Source organism: Typopeltis vanoorti, chromosome 22, assembly GCF_054136105.1.
Source record: "Typopeltis vanoorti isolate ZY-2024b chromosome 22, IOZ_Tvanoo_1.0, whole genome shotgun sequence".
NCBI classification, from domain to species: Eukaryota; Metazoa; Arthropoda; class Arachnida; order Uropygi; family Thelyphonidae; genus Typopeltis; species Typopeltis vanoorti.
This window is the reverse complement of record NC_143570.1, coordinates 63,845,826-63,871,920: the sequence shown is the minus strand read 5'-3', so window position 1 is coordinate 63,871,920 and position 26,095 is coordinate 63,845,826. Positions and strand designations below refer to the sequence as shown.

At 36.6% G+C, this 26,095-nt stretch overlaps 1 protein-coding gene across 4 annotated transcripts in view; it reads right to left on the bottom strand.

The window, feature by feature from the left end:
* Positions 1–26,095, bottom strand: part of LOC150094462 (hemocytin-like) — a 2,636,009-nt gene that overhangs the window by 1,231,274 nt on the left and 1,378,640 nt on the right. For all 4 annotated transcript variants that reach the window (XM_090412206.1, XM_090412207.1, XM_090412208.1 and 1 more), the window contains 2 exons: positions 8,742–8,792; positions 1,333–1,470 (listed from right to left, as the gene is read on the bottom strand). In XM_090412206.1, coding sequence (XP_090268332.1) covers positions 1,333–1,470; positions 8,742–8,792 — 189 coding nt within the window. The remainder of the gene's footprint in view (positions 1–1,332; positions 1,471–8,741; positions 8,793–26,095) is intronic.

The following is a 26,095-nucleotide window of genomic DNA, read 5'->3' as shown; positions in this document are numbered from 1 at the left end:
GTATTCTTTGTGCTTATCAGCATGTTTGTTAAAGGGAGGTTATGTTTTACAAATTCTTATCTACTATAATTAGGTGATGAATGCATTGGACAAGTGAGATGCATATACAGCAGTAGTATACTTAGATTTTGTAGAGGTTCATCACTAAACCGAAGCAGATGGAATTCGATGATATATTAGTGTTGAATAGGTGAATGGCTATCGAATATGTATTAGCAAGTTTTGTATTTGGGAAACGATCTTGAAGGAGGAAAGTCACTAGTGGTGTACCATAGGGGGTCTGCTTTGGGACAGTGTTAATTAATTTGTAAATGAATGATACTGTAAGAGGTTTAACAGGTGATATACAACTGTTTGCAGATGATGCAAAACTGGAGAAGGACTTGAGTAGATTGTATGAGTGGGCAACAGTATGGAACTGTCAATTCCATGTTCAAAAGTGTGAGGCTCTGAAAATTGTTAGCCACCAATGGGATGTAAGGTAAACACTTGACAGGGAAATATTGGAGGAAGTTGAGGAGATAAACGACCTTGAAATGGTGATTTATAAGGATATGAAGTCCACAGGTCACCCTGTGCAAGCTGTGAAGACATCTCCTTGGATTATGGCAATGATGTGGAGGAAACTTTGTAGAAATACAGACGCTCGATTCCATTATATAAATGTTGATCAGGCCACATATAGGCAGATTGATCCACTGATTTTCATGGTGATGAGGATATGTTGGAAAGGATCCAGAGAAGACAGACTGACAAAGCTTGTAACTGGTCTTTGGGGTGTGGGATATGAGGAAAGATTGAGGGAATGCAGTTTACAAAGCTTTGTGAATGGGAGGAGGAGATGGAGGAGAGGGGATATGACTGAAACATTTAAGTTGTTAAAAGATTGTTACTGGATGTGGAAGAAAATTTTTTTTAGAATGGGGAAAGGGGGTAAAAAAAAAAGGGACATATCTGGAAGTTATAAGAGTGTGAGTGGGGGCATCAGAAGTAGGTTCTTTGCATGGAGATGGTTAGTCAGTCGAATGCTTTGTCTGACATTGTGTATACAGCTAAAATTGAATCGGTTTAAAGCACGATTTGGTGGACTTTCTGTGTACAGTGTTTGCCTCCCCTGATAAGTCTATACTCTATATGGTGGTCTGGTGTTTATAATAATAATAAATATTTTCCTGAAGATATTATCATCTATAGAGACAGTGCAATATGACAGAGAAAAATTCAGTTTTAATCATAAAAATGTCTACAAGTCCAACCTGGTTATTTATTAAATTTCATATAAATCTACTTATAGTGAATTACTTCAAAAAGATTGGAAATCTTATTTCTTACCTGATTTTTTATTATTCTGACTAGTAAGCCTACTATTTTCTGGCATGCTAGAAGATCTAAGATTACTGGATGCCCTGAGACTTGAATCTGGAAGTGGTTTTGGCCCACTAATTAAATATATATATTCTGAACATGGACCTAAAGAATTATACGAGAGAAATAAAAAAAAGGACATAATATGATAAATAAATAACTTTTTATATGCACAAGCTATCCATTGATGATCCTGTGTTAAATAAATAATTAATTTACAAATACAATGAGGTATTACTAGTTGTAGAATGACAATGCTTGTAAAATAGATAAATAAATTTCCATTAATTTAACCCATACTGACTTGTTTGAAGATACTCCAAATACGGTAGCATAAGGATATTAAATGGAGTTGTAACAAAGAAATCACCCTCTGCCTCAAAACCTCTTTTTAAAAAAGAAAAATGATTTAAAAAGCAATGAAAAAATTATCTTTCATCAAAAGAAACCAGATAAAGGTTCCTCACATCACTGATGGGAATCGAACCCAGGTCTATCTGACCAAATGGCTACATCTAAACAGACCAAGCCACGGAAGCTCAGCAATAAAGATGGGATGAAGAATTTATGCTAGGTGGGGATGTCATTATTATTATTATTACACAGGCGTCCATGGAGTCAAAAGACTCATGGTGGGAGCTAGTTCCTAGGAAACACAATGTTTATCATGCCACTCTTTGAACTCATTGACAATTCATGCCCTCACCACTCTATCAGGAAATGCATTCCATGGTTCAACCACTCTCCATGCAAAGAAACCACTCCTCACCCTCTTGCTCAGAGCTTCCTTTTGTAACTTCTAGGGAGGGTCCCTTGTCACTGCTCCTTCCGCTGTTCCACCAAACAAAAGAACTCCCCAGTGTCAACCCTGTAACCACCTCTCAACAGTTTAAAAGTCTCAATCATATCACGTCTCCTTCTTCTAGCTACTAAACACTGCAGCCCACATTCCCTCAGCCTCTCCTCATAACTAACATTGTACAGTCCTGAAACCATCTTTGTTATCTGCCTCTGTACAGTTTCACAGTTAACTTATCCCCTTCAAATCCTGAGGACCAAATTTGAGAACAATAGTCTAAGTGTGGTTTGATCAGGATCTTACACAATGGAATGATAACTCTTTTATCTCTGCAGGACTGTGGGCTAACTTCACCACCTTTGCAGTATGTTACCTGAAGTCTAGTTTTCTATCAATCCTCACCCCCAGATCTCTTGTCTTCCCTACTTCCTCCAGTACAGCTCCTCCAATTGAGTATGCAGCTTCCCATCAATGAATCCCCTTACATTTTACTGCATTCAACCGATATCCCCATTCATTAGCCCATTTGTCTAGTTTATTCAGATCCTCTTAACGGGCTGCCTCATCTGCACTATTACTAATAACCCTTTCAGCTTCACGTAATCTGCAAACGACTGAATATCCTACCTGCAATCCATTGACAATGTCGTTGATATAAAGGTTAAACATTACAGGTCCCAGTACTGAGCCCTGTAGGACCCCCACTTGTAACCTTCTGCCTCCTTGATATTGCCCCACCATGAACGACTCTCTGATACCTATCCAACAGCCAATCCTGAATCCAGTTCACTAACCCGATATTCCAACCCATGTGCTGCAACTCAAATATCAGCTGATCATGTGGCACCTTTTCAAATGCCTTCTCAAAATCCAAAAAAAATGGCAGCATATGCCTTTCCCTTCAACTGCTCTTGTCACTTTATTATAAAAGGCAATCATATTACTAAATCAAGAGCACCCTTTAACAAATCCATGTTGACTCTCACAGACATTATTACCCTCATCTGCCCAACACTGTATATTGTCCCTCACTAATTTCTCCAAGATCTTAACAACCTCTAATCAAACACAAACTGGCATATAGTTAGTCACATCCAGTCTGCTATCGTCCTTATGCATAAGCACTATCTTACCATCATTCCACTCCTTGGTTACCTTTCCTGTAGTCAGACTTTCAGTGAAGAGCCAGGTCAATGGAGCTGTCAATTCTTTAGCACATTCTCTCAAAACCCATGGTGAAACACCATCCAGTCCCACAACTTTACCGACATCCAGGGTACTCAGTATTTGGAACACATTCTCCTCTTGAACCTCGAACCTGCTCTATCTGTCTAGTATTCAAATTGACTCCTGCAGGATGAAATACTCCAATAAAATGTTCATTGAACAATTCCACTATGTCCTCTGCATCAGTCACTCTATTCCCATTTTTATCCCACAATGTCATTCTTCCACAATCATTTCCCATCCTACTGGCCGCATAGCTAAAATTTCCCTAGGATTTTCTTTGAATCTTAGTGCCAATCTCTTCTCATATTCCAGTTTTATATTCCTGAGCATGCTAGTCACTCTCCTAGCCTGAGTCTGATATTCTTCATGCATCTACTCTTCACCCATCTCCTTATATCTCTTCCATAATCTCTTTTTCACCTGCAGTTCCTGTTTGATATTGTTTGTCAGTCACTTTATACCAAATTGGGTCCTCTTCTTCACTCGTGGAATACAGCTTATTACTGCTGCTAATATGTATTCCTGCACAATTTCCCAAGCACTAATTATATTTCAGCCTTCCAATACCACCCTCCATTGAACTTCTCCAAGTTGATATCTAAGACTATTATAATCCCCCCCCTCACCTTATAATTCTGCATATTTTCCCTTTTCTTTGATACTCCTGCATGTCTATTCATCTTCCAAATCAAAACCACATGGTCACTCTTTACAACTGGGGTAGAGATGTTATCTCAGTAATTATCACCTCTTCTGATGCTATGACCAAATCCAAAACTTTTGAACCTCTTGTTCACTCTATAACATCTATCCCTCAAGAATTCCAGAAATTTCATTCCCTTATTACTACATGCATTTTCCTCTTCCCAACTTATACTGCTGTAGTTTAAAATCTCCCATAACAATCATTCTTCTAGCACTTGCCAAGCTTATCAGAGGTGAGGAAATAAGAGGTCTTGGAGCAATAGTGGATAAAGATCTGAAATTTAGGGGACATCTTGCTAAAATTGTGAGGATAACACAAACACTTGTGGGAATGATGCGGAGCACACTGACTTGGGGGAGTAGTGAGATTGTTTAAGGCTTTAATTAGGGCACTCATGGAATACTGTGCATAGATTTGATCACCTGGATTTCAAAAGGGCAAAGAGATGTTGGAAAGGGTTCAGAGCTGACTCACTAAGGTAGTTTTTGATCTCTGGAATGTCAGATATGAGGAAAGGTTGAGAAGATGCAATTTACAGAGTCTAGTGGATAGGAGGAAGATGAAAGATATGATAGTGATGTACAAGTTAGTAAGGGGTTTTTATAGGATCAATGTTGGAAAGGTTTTATATCTAATGGAGGGAGATCAGAGGAGAACCAGAGGTTGTCCCTAGGAGCTGTATAAGGAGGGTGTGTGCAGGGGAGTGAGAAGTACATTTTTTTGCATGCAGAGTTGTGAATGATTGGAATGGCTTACCTGGGAGTGTGCCATCTTCAAAGAATTTGAGTGTGCTTAAGGCTCGGTATGATGAGCTTTGTGTATAACAAAAAGGATCTCCTAAATGAGTCTTTGACTCCATGGGATCTTGGGTAATAATAATAATATTTTGTATATAGTAATAATTAAACCATAAACTAGCAGCACAGTTCACTAGTTCAAGGTGTTCCCTTTGATGAGACATCCACGGTTGAAACATGTAACAAACTACTTAGGGATAGGGGTGCCCTCTTTCTGAATACAAGTGAAAACAAACAGTAACCACAAAATGGATAATTAACATCAGGAGAGCACACCTCTGTCCTTTCCATCAAAAAATGCTCACTTCAAGAGAATAAGATAAGGAGGATAAATAGATGTACATGTAAAATAAACAATAGCTGCACTGAAGTAAAAGATTAATGTAAAAATATAAAAATATTTTTTTTTTATAAGAATATTAGAAGAAAACAGAGATGATGATGATGATGAAAGAACGTAAGGAAAAAGAGAAATTAAAGTATGATAGGAGATTAGCATTATGGCAATATAACTAAAAAACTCAAAAGAGTTATATGCATTATTTGGTCAGTAGGAGGAGAAAAAGACTGTAGAAAACGTATCTTCACTCTTTGTAGATACTCAGTAGAACAAATCGTATTACACAAAACAGATCACACGAGAACTTGAGATGAATCATTAATCTCTTCTGAAAATAACATAGTAGTTATGTTTACTGATCATTTTTGTATGGATGCTTCGGTCTGGTGAGTTAGAATGGTTTTTTGTTTCCCTTTTCTAAAGAAATAAAGGTTTCATCTCTTTAGGAGAGATGAAACCTTTACCTCACCAGCTAATATGTAAAGAATGTCAATATCACGTTTCTAGGCCACAACTTGAGCCAGTTTCCAAGGCGACCTGAAGTTCTACCTATAATAGCCATAGATGAAATTACACTTTTATCTATTACTATAAGATCCTCTTACCAACTGGTAGTTTCTATCTTCTCTATTCTGCCTATTCCTCAGACTTTGAAACCACATTAATTCAATCTGTCCTCATAAGCACATGATCATCTTGATCACCATTCTCTGGATCTTTTCAGGTGTCTGCCTCTCCTCAGAACCCAGGTCACTATATCTGTACAATGAAGTTCAGATGTGGTCTTAAAAGGCTTTGTAAAATGGAGAAAACCCTTTTTTTTATAGTGTTCTCTTCAACAGGGTGATTACTTAACCTTAATTCACTGTCCACCACTATAACCCCTAATTATCTAGCCTCAATGACTACTTACAGAATCAAGAATTATCAATGAATGAACAGTTCTGTATTTAGGACATTGTTGTTTAACTCCAGTCCATCCTCAATATTATTAATATTGTGAATGGATTAGAGTTAAACAAAATCTTAAATAAAGAATCCTTTGATGCACCTTGGTCGCCTATGTTCTCTTAGTCAGCATTGTTATTATTATTATTATTATTATTATTATTATTATTATTATGCAACACCTCCAGGGAGTCCAAAGACTCATCGAGGGAAGGCACCTACTCTACAACTCTCCATCTCCACCACTCAACCAACCACAACCACCTTCATCATCTACATAAATGCCATCTACCACCGACCACCACCACTAGTATTTTCACAGACAGTTAGCAACATCCATGCCCACAGTTGGATTCAAACCTGCAGCCTTTTGGCTGTAACAGATATGCTAACCACTCGGCCCAACCAGGCCGGCAATTATTTGCTACAGAACTTCTAATGTATTGCTTTTGCAACATTATCCTGCCTTTGTTTGTAGTATGTTTGAAATATCTTTCGGCATGAATTGATCAGTCCTATATAATCCAAGAATATAATTTCTTGGTATCTTTAATTTACCAGTTAATATGTGATCACCGTAATGGATTCTGCCAATCTACATCAGCAGTTCACCAGCATCACCTACCACTGGACATATGCCATAGAAAGGTCTGGAGAAACATATGCTGTCACTCTTGATATTTCCAGGGTTTCTGATCATGTTTTGTATCGAGGTCTACTAAGTAAACCCTTTTGTCAGTCTATAATTGTCTTTTGCCACCCTCTATAATTGGGCAGCCAGTTTTCTTCAGGTCATTATGTGTTATAGAAGATGTCTCCTTCTCTCTCAGCTTTTGCCACAATATAGGAGGCCTCAGGGCTCTGTTTTATCATCTATTCCTCTTTCTCCTATACATAACTGAACTATTCTCTGTTGCCAGTAATCTTATCCATAACTTTGCTGATGGTATTATAGCCCACTCTTACAATTCATTTGAAAAATTATGAAGTGCTAAGAACCTTCAAGCTTTAAGATCATCTGCAACCAATGCCATAAATACTAATCTTCATGCATCCTTCAATGAATCAAGGATAACCTCATCATCTTTAGTGCCACCAAAGTTCAATCTTGCAGTTTTGCTTGCAAAAGGGATCTTGTTCACCTTCCCTTACCCTCAGTAATATACAAAGATGCTATTTTTCACCTGTCCAGTTACTAACTCATGCAAATCCCACACTTAGAATGCTGCTCATGTGTTTGGGGTGGTGTGTCCTAAAATTTCTAAAAATTATTGATGCTATCTAGAAGAGAACAATTTGGCTTAGAGATGATACTTCCCTGAATGACTCACTTCAGCCTATCCCTCTCATTTTCAGCTCTGTCTTTTCTACAGGATACTGCTTCCATTTTCTCATATATTCCAACTACCTTTGTCTTCTGGATCAGCCTTTCTTAAAGTGTTGATCAACACTTTAAGAAAAAGGTTGATCCAAAGGACAAAGGTAATTGGAATATATGAGAAAAAGGAAGCAGGTTCAGATTTTTCAAAATGAATGTCACTAGATTTTTTTCTTTCTCAATCCTCACCTACACCCTACACATGGCACTGATGTGCTGCAGGTTCTTCTGCCTCTCATCTATGGGATTAAAAAAATTAACCCTTATTCAATTTATTTCACTCTGACTGCATCTAGGAGAGGCAGTCAGATATTGCTTCATTCAAACATCCTTTGATTACATTCCATGTACTGATGATTCCACTGCCATGCAGTTTATTATAATCATATATGTTATAATCATAGATACATCCCTTATTAGTCATATCACTCACATTCATTGTCACTGCCCAAGTCAATTCATGGATCACTCTCCCAGTTGGAAGTCACCTTATTTACGAACAGATAATCAGATGATAAAGTGATCTTTCAAATTTCTGATGTTCAAAAAACTGAGCACTTAATTAGCTGATACCTGAAGGGGTTAATGTTTCATCCAACTTCTGGTACAGTACAATGATGTCCTTTAAGTTACCTGACACTTCAATTATTCAAGCAGCTTACGGCTTTCCCAGTGTGGGAGATAATTGATGTTGTATTAATAAATCCAATTTTCTTGTGATGTGAGTCCCTTCTATCACATGCTGTTTTACTCTTATTTATCCTTAAGAAATTCCATAAATTCTATTTTTATGCTTTCTTAAATAGCAAATAATGACAGCTCTCTCTGCATCTATAAGATTTATATCTGTGCAATTTATAGTCCATATCTTCAGATGATCATGGTCTATAGCAGAACTCAATTGTATATTTTGTTTTATCAATATTTCACACAAAACAGCTTCAAACCAACTTTCCAGAGATCTGATTGGATTTAATTCTTCTCTAATCATCATCAAAATTTCTCACCTTTCCTATCTTGTCTGTCCTCCCTGAATGAACCTACTACATTCTATTCTCTTAACAAGGTCATCCTTTATCATTTTAATATAATATACTTGAATTAATTTGTTAAACTTATTCATTTTAAAATATCAAAAGCTACTAATACTGCAGTATATTAAAAAAAAATAACCTTACGTGCAGTCAGTGGAGGTGTTGGGCGGATTACTATTGGAGTCGTAGTTTCCACTGAAAATATTAAAGAAGTATGTATATATTACATAACAAGCATGTAAAATGTACCTATTTTATTTTTTTTAAGACAAACTAAAACATACTGGTAAGATATGAATTATATATAATTATTTATATCTATATCTATATAATTATTATAATGATCATCATAAGTATAATTTATAACAAAAGATATGCTCTATGTGGTAAAGTCAATCAGAGTTGAAAAAAATCAGTCATACCTTAAAATAAAACCATGCTGTCTCCACTCTCCATTCAAAATAAACTGTCACATTCTCTATGTTTCTCTGGCAAATGAATTTATTACCTATCTCCTTTTTCCTACTTTCTGAAAAATTTTTCTCACTGTCTATTAACATCATTCAAACAACTTATATATGTTAATCACACCATCATTCTTTATTCTAACTAACAAACATTGTAGACTTAATTTCCTCAAGCTGTCCTCATAGCAGACAATCCAGAGTCATCATATAACCTTTGTTATTCATCATTACATATCTTTTCTAAAGTTGCTTTTTCTAAAATTTAAAAAATCAAACATCAGTCATATGAAACTGGCATTCATTATTGCTCATTTGTCTACTTATCAAATCTTTCTGAACACCCACTACCATCAGTATTATTCTAAAACTCTCTCTCGCCCACCCAGCTTTGCATCATCTGCAAACAACTAAATGTATGTCTGAAATAAACAATAAATTACATGATAACATTAATTAACATTAAACATTAATTAACTTTAATAAAATGAAAGTACAGATACTTCATTCTGATAATGACAGTACATCATGAGTGTGTAGAAACAAGCAAATCAAGAAAGTGTCGGTGATTTACCAATTAAAAACTGTTGCTGTGTGCTAGAAATTAATATTAATAAATAATATCATTAAAAACTATTTTTGATGGTTACATAAAATAAGAATCTCTCAAACTTTTGGGAGAGAGACAATCTTTCCAATTCAGATTTGGCCAATGTAAAAGGCCTTCACAACTTTCTTTGAAAAGGTGTTCATATTTAAGTTGCTTCCATGGAGAAGACAAGCTTCATCCCACTGCACACTGTATTTAATGTCAAGACTATGTCATGTCAGACCAGACTTTTGAGGTTTCATGTATTCAATATAATATTAATGTTCATTAATTCTTTTTTTTTTTCCAACAGTATGGCCTGGCTGCCAAAAGTATGTTAGATTACATTCACAAGGTATCTGGTTAATGACAGTTAACCCACCAGAGGTCATGGTCAAAAAAACTGCAGCATAGGTCGCGTGTATCTGGGAGATACATTCATTACTAGTATGTGCTAAAATGCAATAAAACTTAAAAAAAAAACACTGCAAATATAATACATGATGGTTCATTTATTTTCAGTTACAATCTAGAAATTATTGAACAAAGAAACAAAGAAAAAAACAACAACTAAACCAATACTATACTGACATCGGAGTTCGTGGTATCTCTCAGTTACAATTTACTATCAAATATCACTTTCCATTTGACTCTATCATTCTCATCATCGGACACGAGTAACAACATCTCTGAATCTCTTCAACATCTCATGGATTATCCAATAGATATATTTTTCCAGTCATTTTCAGCGGTAAATTTAAAAAAACAAAAAACAACTAAACCAATACTATACTGACATCGGAGGTTGTGGTATCTCTCAGATACAATTTACTATGAAATATCACACACCTTTACATAATACATGTTAAACCAAAACTGATCACATAAACAGTGTGGAATATCACTCGTAATATATGCATACACAGTTACTCATGACCTCCAAGCTATACACTGGATATGTGTAAGAATATTTATATTAAACAATTTGTTTGTATCTGTCAGATCAGCCACAACCTCTGCAAGGTTAATGATAGAGGTGACAGTTTATCTTTTGTAGATGGCAACAGATGAGAAATTTTGTTAATAGGAAAATACGTGGGAATGAGATGATACTTGATAATTTTACCAATTGGTTCAGAGATACCAGAAATATAAGGGATTGGAACTCTGCAGTCTGCTGAAGAATCCTGAGGTGTTGGAACATAGAAGTCAATTATCTACTGGATTTGATTAAGATTGTAACCATTAAATTATATTAAATTTTCATAGTGAGAAGTTCTTGTTGTAAGCTTGAAGGAGGGAAACACACATTATGTGCTCTATTAATTAATGACTTGATAACACGAATTTTTTGAGAGGTGTGATGAATGTATCTGATAAATGTATCTGCCAGTAAAGGTATATTTTTGATAAACACTGGTTGATAAATTATTGGAGGCTGTTCGCATAAGAAGGATGTCCAAGAATGGTAACTACTGGCCTTTTCTTTTTCCATGATGAATTGAATGTGTGGATGAAGACTATTGATCGGTTGTAGGAAATTGGACCTACATGAGACCAAACAGCAAAGACATCATCAAGGTATGTTGGAGAGTTTAAAGGTATGTCTGTCTGTCTGAAATATCTTGAGATTACTGTTTGCATAAAGGTTGAATAGTACTAAATGATTCCCTGAACAGCAAATGGATATATGTGGAAGTATAAAGTAGATGATTATAGGAAGCTCTGTAGTCAGTTAGCATCAGTACATTGGATAGATGAGCTGAGCAAACAAGATGTTGACAAATGGAAACTCACAAGACAGTATCAATATATAACTGCATACCAAGGGTTAAATGAGTAAATAGAATAGGAGTGAAATGGATGAACAGTGAAATTAAGCAAGCTGTGCTGGAAAAGAAAATGTTATGGAGGAGGTACATGGCAGTTGGTGGTGATCAAATCCGTGAAGGGTATAAAGTGCAAGATAGAAAGATGATGCGCATGGTAAAGAAAGAAAAGGTACAGATGAGAGGAGACTGGCTGGTCTGGCCAATTGATTGCTATATTGCTTGATTGCTATATGACAATATAGCAATCAAGCAATATGACAATATATTCTTTCTCTTGATTGCTATATGACAATCAAGAGAAAGAATAATTATGGCAGAATAATACTGGTGGATAGTCATGGTAGAAGACTAACAGCTGCAAAGGATATAGTGGAATTATTGAAGGAGCACTTTATCAGTGTATATCATACTGGTGTAAATAATGCCATGCAGTATATAGAAGAGAGGCAAGTATTAGGAGAATTGGAAGTCACAGAAACAGAGGTGTATCAGATGTTGGTTGGGTTAGATGTAAATAAGACTGTGTGAATGGATGACACATCACCACATATTCTTAAGGAATGTGCACCACAGTTGTCTATGACCTTGACCTGGTTATTTAATGAAAGTCCTGCAGTGGGTAGGGTTCCTATGGAGTGGAAAGAAGACAAAACAGCTGTAAAGGATACAGTGGAATTATTGAACGAGCACTTCATCAGCATATCATTGGAGAGGGTCCAGAGGCGAGTGACTAAGACAATGTTGGGACTTTGGAATGCTGGCTATGGAGAGAGGTTGAAGAAATGCGGTTTGCAGAGTTTGGTGGACAGGAGGAAAAGAGGTGATATGATAGAGACATTTAAGTTAGTGAGAGGATTTTATCAGATTAATCCAGAGGGGATTATAAAAAGAGTAGAAGATGAGAGTTGATGAACCAGAGGTCATCCCTGAAAGTTATGTAAAAGTGTGGTGAAGAGGGGTGTGAGGAGTAGATTTTTTACATTGAGAATTGTAAGTGAATGGAATGTATTACCAGAATGTGTTGTTAATGCAAAGAGTGTTAAAAATTCTATATAATAAATATGTTGTCAGTTGAACGGACCTCCCACAATGAGTCTGCTGACTTCATGGAAGGTGTAATAATAATTGGCTTTTTGCCCTTCTTCTTCTTATTGATTCAGTTTTAATTTAATATTTATCAGACAGCTAAATGTCAATGTAGTCCACTAGATGATTATCAAAAATCCATTTGCTGCCTGTCAAATAGCAGCTTATCATCTGGCTATGTCAAATTCTTTGGAAAATCAAGAACTATTACTGTAGATTTGATATACATACATTTGTTATTCATGTTATACCATCATTTAAGAAATTCATTATAGCTTCAAAGAAGATGACTGGCTTGCTTTCTTCAGGCATGTCAACATTTATGACTGTAATGCACCAAGTCCAGAAACAGTTAATGTATGAGCATGTTTAAAATAATGAAAAGCATATATTTATATTTATATATTTTAAAAATATATGTATACTGGGTAGCTGTTCACAGCTAATTTAATACCTTGAGCAAATGAGGAATCCAAATTTTTTGGATGAAGAGGAGACAATGGCCATGAGATGGAGCTTAGTACAAAGTGTGTTGTTGACATAAATGAAATATATGTAACTTTTTCAGAAATTAATAATATTAATATCGTTTATTTTTTTTTATGTTTAATCTGTGCATGAAAAGATGGTTGGACAAGCTATGTTACATTAGTACTGTATATGGGAAGAGATTTGAGAAAGAAGGAACTTGTTCACATTACATTTGAAGCTCTCAGAAACACATAGAAAGGGAGGAGAGTACAGCAGCATGAATGAAAGCAGAAGAAGAGAAATTATTATTATTATTATTATTATTATTATCAACACCTGACCTCCATGGAGTCAGAGACTCATCATGGGAGGTACTCACTATTGCATTCAATGCTCATCCAACCGCGTCTTAAACTGATTCAATGTGTCCACATCCACAACACAATCAGGTATTGCATTCCACTCGCCAACCACCCTCCATGCAAAGAACCTGTTTCTCACTCCTTTGCTCACACCCTCCTTATACAGTTTCCAGTAATGGCTTCTTTTTCTATCTCCTTTTCCATTCTATAAAAAATCTCTTCCAAGTCAATCTGATAACAACCTGACTATCTTATATGTCTCAATCATGCCCACCCCGTTCCTCCTATTCATGAGGCTCTGTAACTTACATTCTCTCAATCTGTTCTTGTACTCCTCATTGCAAAGACCACTGACCACCTTTGTGAATCTTCTCTGTACCCTTTCCAAACATACTCTCATCACCATGAAAACCCAGCAACCAAATGTGTGCACAATAATCCATATGAGGCTTGATCAAGGCCTTATACAACGGAATCATAACCTGTCTATTTCTGCATGTCAGGGTTCTCTGCATTATTTCCATTATTCTATGTGAAATCTTCACAACTTGTGCAATGTGGCCCCTGAATTTTGGGTCCTTGTCCACCATCACACCTAGCTCTCTCTTATCTCCTCTACTTGTAAAAGTTTCCCCACCAAGTGTATACTTAGCATCCCATCGTTGCTTACCAAATCTCAAAAACTTACACTTGGCAACATTGAACTGATAGTGCTACTTATCTGCCCATTCATGCAATCTATTCGTCCTCTTGTAAGGCATTAACATCAGCCTGACTGTGCATTGCTCTCCCCAGTTTTGCATCATCTGCAAAGAACTGAATATCACTAGTTAAACTCAACCCAATATAATTAACATACAAATTGAACAACAATGGCCCCAAAACTGACCCCTGTGGCACACCAGTGGTGACCTTTCTCTTTCGAGATACTGCACCCCCATATACAATTTTCTGATACCTATCTGACAGCCAGTCACTGATCCAACGCAGAAGTCTGTTATCTAATCCCAACTCTTTCAATTTAATTAAGAGCTTGTCATGTGGCAGTCTATCAAAAGCCTTTGCAAAATCCAAGTAAACCACTGTATATGCATCTCCTCTGTCCAAGGTATTTGTCATCTTGTTATAGTACTTACTTATGTACTATGTGAAACATGATCTCCCCTTAACAAATTCATACATTGAGTTTAGAGTGGAACTGTAGATGGATGTTTGGGAGATGCTGCATATGTTTCAATGGATTTGATAGAGAGAGGATAAATTATTAATGCTAGTTACTTAAATATAAAGAGCCAACAGGCTTCATTTTGGCGATATAAACATTAATTAAATTAAGGGGATATTAGATCCCACATTGTTTTAAAACCGAATAAGAAACTCAAAGATTGGAATCAGAGAGTTTCATGCCGAATATAGTATAAAAAACTATAAAAGTATTGGTGAATACTAGCGTCAGCTGAATGCAAGTAGTCCTAGAACGTAGTACAAACACGGGCAACTCGTTGCAAAAGTGGGGAAAGTTCCGATCACTATTCTTTGGTATTTACCATAATGTAAAAACACATTTCCTAGGAAATGTTATTACATTATCGTAGGGAGGTCACTACCCAGACCGGTTTCAGCCTTTATTGAGGCTTCATCAGTGAGTAGCTAGACCAAATTATTAATACCAAAGGGAGCGAAAAGAACTTATATACTCTGCTATATGAGTTGTCCAAGAAGGTGCACCCATTAAGTTACTTAAATATAAAGAGCCAACAGGCTTCATTTCGGCGATATAAACATTAATTAAATTAAGGGGATATTAGATCCCACATTGTTTTAAAACCAAATAAGGAACTCAAAGATTGGAATCTGAGAGTTTCATGCCAAATATAGTATAAAATTGAGTTTCTTATTCGGTTTTAAAACAATGTGGGATCTAATATCCCCTTAATTTAATTAATGTTTATATCGCCGAAATGAAGCCTGTTGGCTCTTTATATTTAAGTAACTTAATGGGTGCACCTTCTTGGACAACTCATATAGCAGAGTATATAAGTTCTTTTCGCTCCCTTTGGTATTAATAATTTGGTCTAGCTACTCACTGATGAAGCCTCTATAAAGGCTGAAACCGGTCTGGGTAGTGACCTCCCTACCATAATGTAATAACATTTCCTAGGAAATGTGTTTTTACATTATGGTAAATACCAAAGAATAGTGATCGGAACTTTCCCCACCTTTGCAACGAGTTGCCCGTGTTTATACTATGTTCTAGGACTACTTGCATTCAGCTGACGCTAGCATTCACCGATACTTTTATAGTTTTTTATACTATATTCGGCATGAAACTCTCTGATTCCAATCTTTGCGTTTCTTATTTGGTTTTAAAACAATGTAGGATCTAATATCCCCTTAATTTAATTAATATTAATGCTAGTTTTGAAGAATATTTACCATGAAAATATTTGTAGAATATGCATGCAGCAGAAAAAGAAGGTGGAGTGAGTTAGTAAGTGATGTGTAGTTAGTTAGTAAGTCATTAATTAGTCTGATTACACTCTTCCATATTGCACTGGAAACAAGGAAAATGTAAGATTGGATAAGACTGGATATAAGGAGATTGTTGAGAAGGATAATGAATAATAGTGTGATAGGAAATTCAGTGTGTTGTCCAGGTACGACAGTGATGAGATGAGACTGAGGCAAGAAGTATAAATGATATATTAGCAAAAATGTGAGAAGAGAAAGGAATGCAGATTGTTAATGTGCAAAATGAGTTTCAAAGAAGAACTGAACTCTAAGTCTGGTAGACTGCTTTTGAATGGTTTTGGTGTGAGTCATTTGGAGACACTGCTGCTGGAAGGGAGAGTAATTAGTGCAGAAAATGAATCCCAGTAAGTAGCAAGCAATGTGAAAGAGAAAGAGAGTAAAGAATGATAGATTGAAGTGGGAGGAATGAAGAAGTGGGTAGCATGAGTGTACAGAATGAGAGAACAAGACCAATAAGGAAACAGAGAGATTCAAGGTGGACAGGGAAAAAATATAAGATTCATCGTTGACAAAACAGGAAGGAGATGAGCTAGAATGTAGGGAAAACAGCTAAAGTTGAAGAAGGTTCAAGGATGAGTAAGAAGAAAAAGAAATGGCTCAGGGAAAGTATGGAGAAATGATTTCTAATAAGTGGTGGTATCAGAGAAACTTGTTATAGATTCAGGAATGAGTTGTTATATTGGTGTAAGAATGCTAGAAGTATCAGAAACAAGGAAAATTAAATGGTTGTAATGATTCACTACTTTTCCAAAAAAAAAAAAAAACTGTTGAAATAAGTGAAACATCACTGGATAAGGATGACTTCCTCACAAAAATAGAGATTTAAGTGTATGATGCACTTCATGAAGTGAGGTGCAATTGAGGATAGAAAAAGAGTTATGTCCATAGAAGATTGAGATGCAAGGGGGAAATAGTGGTACTGGTTTGAGGCAGTATGGTGTGAGATAGAGGTGAAGAAAATGAAATACTTCATTGCATGTTCTTCTAGACCTGGCAATGTGGAGGGTAGTGACCAAGAAATATATAAACAAATTAGCCAAGTCAATGATCGTTATGGATGATTTCAATTACAGTAATATAGATTGGGATGACGAGATAGCAACAGGAAGTAAAGAAAATGAGTTTCTTGAATTTTTGAGGGTCATGAATTTGATCATCTCATCAGAGGATATTTTTATAAATGATGTGCCAAATCTACCTCCATTTCGTGATAGTGACCATAAAGCTCAACAACGTGAGGACTTCTGTAAAGAAAACTTACAGGTGTAAGTGGAACTACAAAGCTGGTGATTATGAGAAGCTGAAGAGAAAGCTGGCAGTTGTACCATGGAATGAGGAGTTGGGTAAAAAAAAAAGGACATCTATGCTGCTTGGGTGATATTCAAGAACTATCTAGTAGAAGCAATGTCCAAATTTATTCTAAAGGTCAGAAAATAAATTAGGGTAGGTGAAATGGATTGAATGAAGAGATGAAACATGAAATACAGAGGAAAAAAAGCATTAAAGAGGCAACATAAGAGGAGTGGTAATAATCAATTCCAAGAGGAATAAAAATAACAGGCAAGAAGGGTGACTCAGTTTGTAATGGGATCAAAAGTATGGGCCTATGGCCAATGTCGAGTGAGAGTAAGTTGCTTGGCATGAGAAATAATTTTCATATATACAGGAATGCCTCAATTATCGTGGCTTCGATTATCACGGCTTCGATTATCGCGATTCTCGATTTATCGCAGTTTATAATTTGATACCAAAATTCCAATTATTGCGCTCCAAATTTGAATTATCATGGCAGCGAGATGTAGCCCACTACATATGCAACCAATTTGAGTTGCCACTCTCCAGGTATCGCTTTCTTGTAGTGCTTCGTTTTTATCCGACGGTGCCTTCTTACCACTTACCAGTAACTATTAGCCTTTGCCTGAAGTTCATGTGGATATTCATTTCTCTTGTTATTTACCCCTACAATGAATGCTAAAAGAAACAAGGATGATTTCAAGTCTACAGCTATCAAGAAGAAATGTAGAGTGATCAGCTTAGAAGATAACTTGCATATCATAAATAAGTATGAAGCAGGCATAACCAAAGCCAAAATTTCAAGAGAGTATGGTCTAAATGAATCAACTGTTCGCCATATTTTAGACCACGCTTCAAACTCTAGGGCTTCAATCTAGGACTAAAAGAAATTGAAAAAGGTGATGTTCAGGACCTGCTTCAGTCACATGATAAGGAGCTGAATGATGAAGACCTAATTAACCTCGAGAGAGAGAACGTACTTATGATGCTCAAATCGATGATAATGATGAACAAATTGACTTGGCACCAAAGAAATTTACCCTCAAAGAAATGGATGAAATGTTTAGAATCGCTTAAAATTTTAAAGAAAAAATCTTGAACGGCGATCCTAATCTCGAGTGATCACTGAAAGTTCATCAGGAAATTGAAAATTCCATCCATTGCTACCGAGTTTTATATGAAGAAAAAAGAAAGAAAAAATTCCACCAGACAACTCTACACAAATTTTTATCCAAGAAAGAATAATTGTATGTACTGTATGTACTTCTTATATATAAATAAGGATTAGAGAATAATCTTGTTTTTCTTAATGAACCTTCATTTTTTACTTAACATTTTTAACACATTTCTTTCTTACTTGATATATAAAATTTAATTAATAGATTTGAAAAATCCTTGGCATTGATTACCCATTTTACACGCATTATTTATCCCGATTATCGCGAACTTGATTATTGCGATATTTTTCATGGCAACAATAACCGCAATAATCGCAGTATTCCTGTATACATATATTTTACCTTGATGGACCCGTGTTTCACTCAAGATTTCTCCATGAAAAAAAAAAAAAAATATATATATATATATATATATATACTTTTTTTTTTCTGGTCCACTTGTGAAAGGCCACAAGACCTAGTACACCAGAGTTGTCTGTGGGCAAGAGGAGCAGGAGAAAGTAGGAAACTTCACATTTTGCTTGAACAGCTAACAGTTGTAATCTTTGGGGAAGGCAGAGTAGGAGAGACTGTTCTAAAGGACAGAAGTAGATGAAATAAACGAAGAGGCAGTGAAGTTGGTTTGGTGAGTTTTAAGATGGACTGTAAAAGGGTGTTGGTTAGCAGTGGCTCTTGTTTTAATGATTTTGGAAGAGAGGGGTGAATAATCGTGGCCAATTGATATAATTAATTGATTATATATTATATATGGCATTGATATAAATTAATTTATATCAATGACATTACCAGTGGATTGCAAGGGGATATTCGGTTGTTTGCAGATGATGCGAGGCTGGGAAGGATTATTGGTAATAGTGCAGATGTGGTAGCCCTGCAAGAGGATTTAAATAAGCTAGATAGATGGCCAAATGAATAGGGGTTATCAGTTTAATGCAGCAAAATGTAAGGTCTTGAGGTTTGGTAAACATCGATGGGATGCTGCATAGTCTATGGGAGGAGTTATACTGGAGGAAGTAAGGGAGACAAGAGATCTGGGGTTGATGATTGATAGAAACCTGAAGTTTAGGGGAGATATTGCAAAGGTGGTGAAGGTAACACAGAGGATTGCTGCAATTATGAGAAGGACACTGACCTGCAGAGATAAGAGGGTGATCATTCCGTTGTATACGTCTCTGATCAGACCACACTTGGACTATTGTTCTCAGATTTGTTCCCCAGGATTTGAAGGGGATAAATCAGCTGTGGAAAGGATACAGGGACGGATGACAAAGACGGTTTCAGGACTGTACAGGGATGGTTGTGAGGATTGGCTGAGGGAATGTGGACTGCAGAGTTTGGTGGATAGAGGAGGGATAGGTGATGTGATTGAGACTTTTAAACTGTTGAGAGGTGGTTACAGGGTTAACACTGGGGAGTTCTTTTGCTTGGTTGAACAGCGGGAAGGTGATGACGGGAGGCCATCCCTGGAGGTTGCGAGAGGAAACTGTGAGCAAGAGGGTAAGGAGTGGTTTCTTTGCATGGAGGGTGGTTGAACCGTGGAATGCATTGCCTGATGGAGTGGTGGGAGCAAGAACGGTCAATGAGTTTAAGGAGTGGTATGATAGACCTTGTGTTTCTTGGGGGGGGGGGACCTCTCCTCGATGAGTCTTGAAAGACTTTATGTTCTTGGGAAGGAGCTCCCACGATGAGTCTTTTGACTCCATGGGGGCCTGAATAATAATAATAATAATAATAATAATAATAATAATTCAGCAGAACACTGTCCATGAAAGTATCTGTAGAAGAGGCACAAGGCAGAAATTGAACATCTGTGTGAGAGAGCAATTGAAGTGGGTATTTGAGATAGACATCAATAGTTGGCCAAACTGCACTCTTCTGGATAGAATCGAGCAATCTTAGAGAGGAGTTTTGTGCACCACCTCAAATATATTAGAGCAATATTCCATGGCTGGGCAGATTTGGGCTTTGTATGGAGTTAGCAACTATTAAGGTGTGAAGTAGTGCCTTGTGTGAAAAAGTACACCAAGTTTTTTAGCAGCTGCACAAGCTATAGTTTAAACACAAGGAAATACATAAATATACTTGGTCAGCCAGAGGATACAAATCAATAATCGACTACGTTATCACAAATTTTAAATTAGCGGAGTTAATTTTAGACGTAAGAGCATATCGAGGCTTTGAATTAAACTCTGATCATTATATGGTATCAGCAAAAATTCGTTTTAAACCAAAGTGGCTAAAAACACATAGAATTGAAAATTCTTACCAGCCAAGCTACAAAATTTCTTCATTACAGGATCCTCAAGTTAGACTACAATATCAAAAATGCACAAACTTAAAAACAGAAACCACACATGAATCAAGGGACATAGAAGATGAATGGGAAAATCTGAAACAAATTCTCACAAAAGCAGCAACAGAAACCTTAGGAATAAAGCACAAATGGATTAGAAAAAGAGGACTACGAGACTGGAACAAAGAAATAGAAAATATAATAAAAACCAAAAAGGACAGTTACCAGAAATGGCTAAATTCCAAAACAATAGAAGCAGAAATAGAGTATAAAAGAAATAGTGCAATTGCAAAACGAGAAGTAAGGAAAAAACATAGAGAAAGATGGAACAATTTCGTAACAGAACTAGAAAAGGATTTATTTAAGCCACAACCCAAAACTTATAAAGTAATAAAATACATGAATAAAGAAATAAAAGAAAAGATAAAAATACAAACAATAGATTTAGAAAAATGGGTGACCTATTTCCAAAATCTCTGGACAGATGAGAACAATGAATTAAAATTTTATAAGACAAAGAATGACCTAATAGAAAATATCACAATGTTAGAACTGAAAAATATAATAAAGAAGATGAAAAATTGGAAAACGCCAGGAGAAGACAATATAAATATAGAACTATACAAAAATGCAGGTGAAAAATTTAATGAAAGACTTTTGAAATTTTTTAATATGGTTTGGATGTCCGGAAAAACCCCTAACTCTTGGAAAAAAGCACTGGTCATCCCAATCTATAAAAAAGGAAATAAAGACAATTGCAATAATTATAGGGGAATTAGCCTGCTGAATACAGGATATAAAATATATGCAGGAATATTAAAAGAGAAACTAAGCAGCATTGTAGAAAACAAATTACTAGAAGAACAAAATGGCTTCCGAAAAGGCCGATCCTGCATAGATCCAATTTTTACTTTAAAATTATTAATAGAAAAGAGAAGAGAATTTCAAAAAGAAACACGTGTGGCGTTTATTGATTATGAAAAAGCGTTTGACAAAATTAGTCGACAAAAATTGTTTAAAATATTAACCGATTTAAACATACCAAACCAACTTTTACAATCTATTCAAGAAATATATACAGGAAATAAAATAGCAGTTAAATTAGAACACACCTCAGAATGGAAAGATACAGGGTGTTCGGGATAAATTTGACAGTTTCGTAAGGAAAAAGAAAATCTTCTTTGTATCTATTAAATTTAATGAATTGACAAAAAAACATTACAGGCAGAGTTAATTACAATACTATCAACAAGATTTACTCAAAATAACCACCATTAGCATCGATCACAGCTTCAATTCTGCTTCGGAACCTCGAACAAGCTGATGCTACAGTCTCCCTGGGAAGGGCCGCAAAAACTGTTTTAATTTTATCCATTAACTGGGCTTTTGTATTACTGGAAGTGCGATTGGTGTCTTTTTCAACTGCGCCCCATACAAAATAATCCATGGGGTTAAGGTCTGGGGAGTTTGGAGGCCAAACATTTGGACTGGTGAAGTCGTAGAAATTTTCAGACAACCATTTTTGACTTTTCCCAGAGGTGTGGCAAGGGGCCGAATCCTGCTGCCATACATACGGCCTACCATTGGCTACCCTTGTTATCCAGGGCTTGACTACAGTTAGCAACTCCACGAACAAAGCCCGAATTCCAATGCCAGGGTTCTTCAACACCTGTTCCTGCAGATTTGCGAGGAATTCTGCTGTACGAACGCAATCAGATCGTCTGCTAGGGATCTTTCTTCTTGCTACATCCTCGTAGTCACCATTGCAAGTCTCTAGTTCATGCCTGATTGTTTTTACTGTATTCAGGGAGCATTGGGCAGCAGTCGTAATATCCTTATTTTGATGGCGGGCACGAATCATCATGATACAAGTTATTCTCTTCCATGATTCAGGTGGGTTCCAGCTATCCATCCTTTCTGACATCTTGTATATGAATGAAGAAGGGTCCAAACTTTTAAATGAAGAGAAGTGTGTGTTAATACATGTAACTTACGGAAAAATATAATTAATTATAAATATGTCAAATTTATCCCGAACACCCTGTATATCAAGAGGAGTACGACAAGGATGTACCCTCTCACCTCTGCTTTTCAATATATATATAAATGAAATATTAACAATCTGGAAACAGCATAACCCATTTGGTATACAAATGACCCCGCAAATGAAGATAGATACACTACTATTTGCAGATGATCAAATAGTATTAGCTACATCAGAAGATGACTTACAAAGATCATTAAAATCATTAAATGATATCTCAAAGCAATATAATATGACAATATCCAAAGAAAAAACAAAAATAATGGCATTCAAAGAAGAAAACCCAATAAGAAGTAAAATAGTGATAGACAATAAAATACTAGAACAAGTAAACACTTTCAGATACTTGGGATGTGATCTATCATACGAAGAAGAAAAAGACATAGACACTAAAATATCAAACTTTGTCAAAGTAAATGGCATAATAAATAGTATATTTAAGCCATCCCTGGTACAAAAACACACTAGAATCAGACTATATAATGTCTTGTCAAAACCAACTCTACTATACGGAAGCGAAACATGGACCATGAAAAGGAAAGATGAAAAACGAATTCAAACAGCAGAAATGAAGTTCCTCAGAAAAACAGCGGGATATACCAAGTGGGACCACAAAACAAATGAAGAAATCTTACAATCCCTAAAAATCAAACCAATTAATTACTACATAAGACAGTATAAACAAAAATGCCTAGAACATTTAAATCGAATGGACAACAGCAGACTACCAAAAATATTATACAGATACAAAATAAGTGGAAAAAGAAGAATCGGAAGACCAAGAAAGAGATGGCATGAGACTGGAACAGGCCACATGGCCTATATTCCATGATAGGAAGAAGAAGAAGACAAGCTATAGTTGAAATATGGTTGTGCCAGGAAAGATCAGAGGTACAACTATGTGCAAGTCAGTCCAAGAAGAGAAATCTGAATGAATTCGGATATCTCAGTATTACTGCAGTTAAGGTGGATGGATGCAAGCTCTTTCTTGTGATATGTCAGACTGAACTGAGTTTTGGTGGCACTGAAGTTTACAAAGTTATCCTTGCCCCACTGAAATATAGCTACTAGATCTAAGGGAAATCTGAGTTCAGGTCACTGGTCATTGTAGCTAATGAGGATTCTACACTTGATCACTTCAATGTTTATTGAATGAAAAGGAAGAATGGAGTGTACTGTCATCTGCAATGCTTTGGATAGGATTGGAAGTCTGTGAGGGCATGTTGTTTATATACAAGAAGAAGAGAATGGGTGAGAACAGAAACCTGGGATACTTCTGCATTGGTGGGGAAATCTGAGGAGAGTAAGATGTTCACTATAATATGTAGTGAACAACCAGTGAAAAAGTTGGAAATCCAGTTGCAGACCAGGGAAGGCAGACCTGATCAAATGCCATTGAAATGTCAAGGGCATCATGGCTTGAGTCCAAAAGTCGGTGGTGAAATCAAGATCAACTGTAGATTGGTAGTGGCAGAATCCATACTGCTGGTCACTGATTAGTTGGTATGGTATGTCTCTAGATGGTTCAAGAGTTGGTTGTTGATGACCTTCTCCATAATTTTTGAGAGAACAGAAGTAAGAGCAAGTGGATGGTAGTTCATCAGTTGCCTTTAATCACCTTTCTTTGAGATGGGTTAGATATGGACCTGTTTCCATGCTGTTGGGTAGATGCCAGTTGAATAAGATAGCTTGAAGAGGCAATAGAGTATAGGTGTCAATTTTTAAACATAATATATGGGATACCATCAGGACCAGATACCTAGTTTGTGTTCAGGTTGTTAAGGATTCTTTGGATTTCTTTTTGTCGGAACACATGAAGGGAATCATTATTTGTGGAGTGGAGGAAACTTTGTCCAGGTCATTAATGCAGGAATTTGAAAAGAAAAGTGATGATAATAAAATTACAAGAGCAGTAGATGAGGGAAAGGCATATACTGACATTTTCTTGGACTAAGCAAAGGCATTTGACAAGGTGCCACATGATAAGTTGATATTTAAGTTGCAGCACATGGGTTTAAATGTCGGGTTAGTCAATTGGATTCAGGATTGGCTGTCCGATAGTATCAGAGAGTTGTGTATGGTGGGGTAGTTTCAAGGAGGCGGAGGGTTGCAAGTGGGGTACTATAGGGCTCAGTACTGGGATCTTTATTGTTTAACCTTTATATCAAAGACATTGTCAGTGGATTGCAGGGGGATATTCAGTTGTTTGTGGATGATGCAAAGCTGGGAAGGGTTATTAGTAATAATGCAGCCGTAGTAGTCCTGCAAGAGGATTTGAATAAGATAGACAGATGAGTAAATGAAGAGAGGTATTGGTTTAATGCAGCAAAATGTAAGGTCTTGAGGTTTGGGACACATCAATGGGATGCTGCATATTCTATGAGAGGAGCTATACTGGAGGAAAGAAATAGAGGAGACAAGAGATACTGGGGAGTTCTTTTCACTTGGTTGAACAGCAGGAAGGAGTGATGACAAGGAGGCCATCCCTGGAAGTTACGAAAGGAAACTGTGAGCAAGAGGGTGAGGAGAGGTTTCTTTGCATGGAGGGCGGTTGAACCATGCAATGCATTGCCTGATAGAGTGGTGAGAGTGAGAATGGTCAATGAGTTTAAGGAGTCGTGCGATAGACTTTGTGTTTCCTAGGAGGGACGTCCCTCCGATGAGTCTTGATAGACTTTGTGTTTCTTAGGAAGGACCTCTGCGATGAGTCTTTTGACTCCATGGAGGCTTGAATAATAATAAAAGTTGGCCTTGTCTTTTGGTAAGGTGACTACAATACCATCTGGATGTGAGTGTGATGGAAATCGAAGTGGGCAGAAATTGTGCCCAATGGTCTTGGCAAGGGACCAGAAGGATTTACTGCCATTTGGGTAGGCGAGTTTGCAGAATTTGTCCCTTTCAAAGTTTGACTTGGACTTTGTGATGATTATTTTACAACTGTTGCAGGCTGCAGTATAGGCAGAGTAGGCACCTGGACTTTTGGTTTTGAACCATTCATGATACGCAGAGGTTTTTTCTTTTACAATATTGGCACACATTTTTTGAGAACCAAGGTTTGGATGGTAGCTGAGAGTTTGGACTGGAATAGAGGATGAAAGCCATCATTTCTGTGAGGATGATTTCTGTTATTTTGTCTGAGCAGGTGTTTGGATCAGAAGAGCTGAAGCAGTATTTGGACCATGGAAAAGAGGAATAGAAGTCACAGAGGTTCTCCCAGTTTGCACCATTGTAGTGCTAAAGGACACAAGACTTTGAACAGGTGGATGAAAGTTGCTCTGTGGCAAAAGAGACTTGTATGAGGTTGTGGACCGAGTTACTAAGAAGAGAACTGACAACTACAGTATGCCCAGAAGG